We start from the raw sequence: 6431 nt of genomic DNA, 5'->3' as shown, positions 1-6431 counted from the left end.
TGCAAGGCAAAGCTGCCCCCCCAATGACCCAGCAGCCTCAGGGACCAGCAGCGGCATGCACCCCACTCCAAATAACGCTTCCCACCGGCACGGCCCCCCCGATGCCCAGCGGGAGCATGGACATGAGCCAATGTGCACCACAGAAACCCACAGCACAGCTCCCTACAAACAGGCTGGAGGTGCCCAAAGGGCCAGGAGCAGCCATCAGCCCCCGGGCACGTGGTGGGTCAAGCTGCCATCCTGGGTGGAGGGATGGTCTGACCTCTGCCACCCTACAGACTCATGCCCAGAAGGGTTCGAGCACCTCCCAGTTTTCCTCCGCAGCTCCCATGTTTCACTTCTTTGCTCCAAAAAGCTGTACCTCCTCCCTGCCTTGACGTGGGGGAAAAGCCCACAGTTTATTTAGCACACCCTCTCCACCGAGCCAAGAGGCCACTGGAGTCACAGACACCCCCCAAAATCTGCCCGGTTCAAACATGCCTCTGTGTACCTAATGCTCCTTTCCTGGGAAAGGTTTTTTGGGGCAAAACCTGCCAGAAGCCACCCGCTCTTCAGGAGTCCCTACTCCAGGGGAAGCAGGAGCCTCCCTAAGCAGCATCTTGGTGCCACATTTCGAGCTGGGGACACACAGGACCAGGTCTGCACCCGCACTACGACCCAGGGGGAAAAGGGCTTCTTCCCCCCCCAGCCAAGCGTGACCCTCCAAAATACTGATTTCTACCACATATTCAGATTTGGACACCCTGTGAAAGGCTCTTGCCCTGTCCCACTGGTAGTGGGGGTCCCTCCGTGGGGTGCGAGGGTGGCTGCCGGGCTCCCCTGCCCGCCCTGCCTGCCCTGCCTGCCCCTCGCCTCTCCCGCCTGTTACACTTCCCAGGCACAATCACGCTCCGGTTGCTTCTCCGACAATCAGAGATCGCCGACGTTTTTCTCCGGGAGAAAAATCAGCTAATTATGTGCTGAACAAAAAGCCTATTCTCATCTGAAATAATACTCCCGTCTTGCAAAGGCACTTGTTTGTGGGCAAATTTTGAAGAGGGCTGACAATAAAAACAGCTGCAGGAGCTGGGTGTTGGTACACTTTTCCATGCCCTGCCAGATTACCATGCCTAATTATCTCCCCTTTCCGCAGTCTAACGTGGTTTCCTGAAAAGAGATGATTTCCCCTCCACCCCCAGCTTTTCTATTTAAACGAAAGCTTTGCTTCTCCGCAAGGATTTCCAGCCCGCTCTGGTTGGTTTTGGAAGGAGCGGGGATGCTGATGATTTGGGAGGCCGGAGGGTTTAGCTCAACTCCAACCGCCACGGTGGGAAGAGGCGGGAGGCAGGAGAGGGGCTGCAATCTGACGATGCTTGCTGGATGACAGGGAGGGGGAAAGGGAAAAAAAAATTGGAGAGAAGCAACCACACGTGCGGCTACGAAGCACCCACAGGGGAGATCTGAACCTCGCCAGTGCTGTGCTGGGAAAAATCCCGAGTGCCGCGCTACCGCACATATGGTGGCCTCTGCAAGACGGAGCCGGGACATATGGAAATGAGCTGTATAAGTAAACTTTTCCCAGTCCCTTGAAGCCAGAGATGGGCCCCAAAAGCGTGTGCGTGCACGCATACCCCCCCCATCCCCAGCAGCAGCTGCTTTGATGGCCATCCACCCTGTCCCATTTGCCGCACTGCGAGGCAAAATTTTTTCTCCAGCAGAAATGCAGAATTGGGGATGGGGGAACCCCAAATTTCACACCCCAGGTGCCCAGCGGGACTCAGCACCCTAAAAGCTGCAGCAAAATGGGGATGGGGATCCATGCAGGACAGGGTGGTGAAACTGTGCTGAGGTCCAAAAGCAATCCCCCCCCCAAATCTTTTCTGCCAAGAAAAGAACAGTTTCAGATGTCGGCTGGAAATGTGGAGGGATAAACTGACCCAGATATCTGGGCACAGAGCGGGGGGCAGCCCCCAGCCCCCCATTTGGGGAAGCTGCCGAGCTTTGGTGGTGGGAATTAGCAGTGAACGGGGTTTTGGGGGGGGGCAAAAATGACACTTGCTGAGGGCTGGGGGGGGAGGTCATGACCCCTCCAGGGGACAAACCCCAAAGGGCACATTTTGGAGAGGTAAAAGCCCCCACTGCTTTCAGGGGGGGCTCCCTTGGGATGTGCAGCTGTGCTGATATGCAAGGGACCACCCTCACCCCTTGCCTCGCCCCCATGTGCCCTCTGGGTTTCTGGGGCCTGGAGGGTGGCCAGCCAGGAGGGGTAGGCTCTGGGGGACAGAGCGTGGCTGTCCCCATCCTTGGCACTCGCCAGCCTGGCTGCCATGGGGGCCACCTTCCTCCCGGGGTGTGCAGCCCCCCCGGCCTGACATCTGCCATCCTCCCCTGGAAAATATGAGCGTCAGCTAGCTAGAAACGAGCGGCGGGTCATTAAGAGCTTCCCAAGTGGGCAGCCCAGGCAGGAGCGGGATCTCTCCTTGACCCTTGGTTTTGGGGGACACCCCCCCCCCAGCCGGCAGCCACTTTTAGTCAAGGTTTGTGCCCAAAAGCCCCCCAAAACCAAGCCCAGAGGCGCAGCCGGCACCATTGTCCCGGGAAGGTTTCAACTTGCCAAAGGCAGGAGGGATCCCACCCCCAGCCAGCCCCCCTCCTTTTTTTTTTTTCCCCTCCTTTTATTTTTGCATTTAATTTTATTTTCCAAACCACTTGATCTTTGCTTGGGAACCTCCATTAATTGCCTGGGTTTGCCTCTTCGCCTGGTCCCTTTATCATTATTTATGGCCTTTGAAATTGTGTAAAGTTCCCTTGACGTTCAATTTACAAGTTTGGGGGCTTTTTTTTTTTTTCTTTTTCCCTTTTTTTTTTTTTTTTTTTGTTCCAGCTTTTGTCCTCGCCAAAGACGTCGTGTTGGAAAAGGCTTTGAGCCGGCCAACATGAGAGGCTCGCCGGAGAAAAGGGAGCAGCCCTCCATCGCTTTTAATTCCGCCGTGTTGCTGAATGGCTCTTTTACATAATTGCAGAAGCAATTTCAAAGCCAAGCCAGGGGCTGACTTTACCCAGAACCACATGGAGCCTATTTGGGGGCTTTTCAAAAAAAAAAAAAAAAAAAAAAAAAAAAGGGCGGGGGGGAGCGGGAGAGAAAAGCGTGAATAAAACGGGGGTTTAAAAAAAAAAGGGGGGTTTCAGCGCTTTGGAGGCCCCAAATCGGTGTGTCTGACGGGGAACGTCACACGCCCCGGGGGAGCGGGGCACCCCACGGGGGTCCCCGGCGGCAGCGCGCGGCGTGAGCCCCCGGCGGGGCGTCCCACGCGCGACCCGCGGGCCGCGGGCGCTCACGCGTGGGCCGCCCCGTCCGGCGGCCGGGAGGCGGCGGTGGCGGGGAGGGGGGGGAAGGAGGTGCTGGGGGCGTGGTCTCACCGCTCGGCCCCGCCCCGCCGCCCTCCCGCCCAATGGCAGGCGGCGGCGGCGGCCACGTGGGGCGGGCCGGGTTCCCAGCCGGGCAAAATGTGAATGGGCGCGGGGGAGCGCGGGCGGGCAGAGCGGCGGCGGCGGCGGCGGGCGGGCGGCTCCGCGGGGCGCACGGCGGCGGGCGGGGGCCAGCCCCGATGTGCGGGCGGCGGCGGCGGGCCGCGGCCCCGCTCCGCCCCGGCTCTGCCCCACGCGTGGGCGCTGCGCGGCTCTGAGGAGGAGGAAGAGGAGGAAGAGGAGGAAGGTGGTCGCTGCCGCCGCCGCTCCGGCATGAGCGCGGCTTTCCAGCCCTCGCTGATGATGATGCAGCGCCCGCTGGGAAGCAGCACGGCCTTCAGCATCGACTCGCTCATCGGCAGCCCCCCGCCGCCCGCCCCCGGCCACTTCGTCTACACCGGCTACCCCATGTTCATGCCCTACCGGCCCGTGGTGCTGCCGCCGCCCCCCCCGCCGCCCCCGGCGCTGCCGCAGGGCGCCCTGCAACCGGCGCTGCCCCCCGCCCACCCCCACCACCACCAGCTCCCCAGCCTGCCCACGGGCTTCTGCTCCAGCCTGGCTCAGGGCATGGCCCTCACCTCCACCCTCATGGCCACGCTGCCCGGCACCTTCCCCGCCTCCCCCCAGCACCAAGAGGCCGCCAGGAAGTTCGCGCCCCCGGGTAACTTCGACAAAGCCGAGGGGATGCCCCCGGACGGCGGCGGCGACGACGGCAAAGCCTTCCTGGGGAAGGACGGAGCCCTCCTGCCCTTCCCCGCCGCCGACGCCGTCCAGGCCTCCCTCGGTGAGTGAGCGCCGGAGCCGTCGGGGGGGAGCGGGGTCCCGCTGCCCGCTCCGCGCCTCACCCCCCGGCGGGGCGGGCTGGGAGGGGGTCGGGGGAGGGGGCGGCCCCGGGGACGCGGGACCCCCGGCAGGAGGAAGGGCTGGCCCCGGGGGTCCGGTGGCCGCAAGGCCGCGGAGAGGGGAGGAGGAGAAGGAAGGTTTCCAGCCCCCGCCGCCTGGAAAAATAAGAATAAATTCAGTCCAACCGAAAGACGCGCGGGAAAAAAAAAAAAAAAAAAAAAAAAAAAGAGAGAGAAAAAAGAAAAATCCAAACCCAACAATTTTCGAGGGATGGACCTGCGGGCCGGGGGGCGCGGTGGCCGCGGGCCGGAGGGTGCCAAATGGTAATGAAAGGCCTCTGCTTTGCTTCCAGCTGGGGCTCTCCGGGGCCAGGGGAAGGAGGACCCCAAAGCAGAAGAGGACGTGAAAGGCAAGGAGGAAAGTTTCTCCATGGACAGCGATCTAGACTATAGCTCGGACGACAACATCCCCGGCCAGGCGGCTCACAAGGAAGAGGACTCTGGCAACACGCTGGAGGAAAACCCCCAAAACCCCCCCAATTCCACCAACACCACGTCCACGGGCAAAAACCGGCGGAGGCGAACAGCCTTCACCAGCGAGCAGCTGCTGGAGCTGGAAAAGGAGTTTCACTGCAAAAAGTACCTGTCCCTGACGGAGAGGTCCCAGATCGCTCACGCCCTCAAACTCAGCGAGGTGCAGGTGAAAATCTGGTTCCAGAACAGACGGGCGAAATGGAAACGGGTCAAGGCGGGCAACGCCAACTCCAAGACAGGGGAGCCCTCCCGAAACCCTAAGATCGTGGTACCCATCCCGGTGCACGTCAGCAGGTTTGCGATCAGGAGTCAGCATCAGCAGCTGGAGCAAGCCCGACCCTGATCTCTCCCTACGCTCAGAACCACAAGTTTTTGAGGGAAAAGTTTCCAAATCGGGGTTTAAAAGCAACTCACCCGAAAAAAAAAAAAAAATGAAGCAAAAAAAACCTAAAGCAAACAACAGCCAACAAGAAAAAAATCCCACGCGAGCGCACGGCAAATCCCCTCCACGAGCGAACTTTAAAGCGAAACTTTCCACTTACCGAGTCAAGCGAGAGTCGGCGAAGGCAAGAGGCTTGGAAACTGTTTTGGTTCGGAGCAGGAATATCAAACCCTGGAAGAGACACACAGATATTTATTATTACGCTGCCCCCACTTTGTACATACTCGTGCTGTCTTGGCTGCGATGGGGACCACAGATGCGGTATGGTGTTGGCGCCGGATCCAGCAGCGATTTGCCCGTGTCCCCCCTCGCCGGCAGAGCCATCCCCAGCGAAACCCGCAGCGCGCCTTTAGCCATCTTTTGGGTTTTGTTTCTTATCGGGGGCGAAAGGTAAAAAGACGAGAGAACAAAAACGAAAGAAAACTAAGAGTTTCATTTCATGCCTTTTTTATTGTTTGATTTTATTTCCGATGGCTGAGTGGCAGGCACTGGGGGACGATTTTTTAAGTATATTTTTTGCCTGGCTTTCTGTCGATTTGGTTTGCCTATTCTACCAAGCCATGTTTAAAAGGGGGGGGGGGGAAAGCACGATCTTCTCTATTGTGTTTAATTTATTTCAATGTAGCTTATTTCCTTATAAGTTATGAAATTTAAGAGCAAACTAAGTCTTGTGAATAAAAACCGACAAAGAAACAAAAAAGAAAAAAAAAAAAAAAAAAAAAAAGCCCTCCATCCTCTGGCTCTTCTGTCCAGAATTTGGCATTGAGCTGATTTTCCTTTCCCCTCCTGCGCTGCCGGAGCGGAGCGATGCTGCTCTCGCCTTTTTTTGCCAAGCCACATTTATTGTCGGGGAGGGGGGAGACGGGCAAAAAGTTTCCTTTTTTTTTTTAGGGGGGGGAGTGGGAAGGCTGGAAAAAGGCTTTTTGTGCGAATAAACGTGGATGGCCTCGACGGGGGGCGGGGGGGGGGGCAGGATCACCCCTACATTCCCTCCCCCCCCGGCAGCCGGCGGGCTCCCAGCCCCGTGTTTTGGGGGGTACGGCCGCGCTCCCCCCAGCCCCGCGGCCGCCCCCCCCAGCGCAGCCGGGGCAGGAGCGGCCCGGCCCGGCCCGGGGGGGTCGGGGCCGGAGGGTCCCGCTTCCCCCTCCCCGCATCCTTTTCATCCC

General features: G+C 59.2%; 1 protein-coding gene across 1 annotated transcript; it reads left to right on the top strand.

Annotated features, from left to right (window-relative positions):
• Positions 1-3720: 3720 nt before the first annotated feature.
• GBX2 (gastrulation brain homeobox 2) lies at positions 3721-5166 on the top strand (the record flags this gene model as incomplete). Its single annotated transcript, XM_082313002.1, has 2 exons — positions 3721-4231; positions 4643-5166. The coding sequence occupies 2 exons, from the start codon at positions 3721-3723 to the stop codon at positions 5164-5166; spliced, it is 1035 nt and encodes a 344-aa protein (XP_082169128.1).
• Positions 5167-6431: the final 1265 nt, after the last annotated feature.

This window comes from Platalea leucorodia, assembly GCF_965183815.1.
Source record: "Platalea leucorodia genome assembly, chromosome: 5".
NCBI lineage: Eukaryota > Metazoa > Chordata > Aves > Pelecaniformes > Threskiornithidae > Platalea > Platalea leucorodia.
Note: the sequence above shows the minus strand (reverse complement) of the source record. Positions and strands in the feature narration are given on the sequence as shown.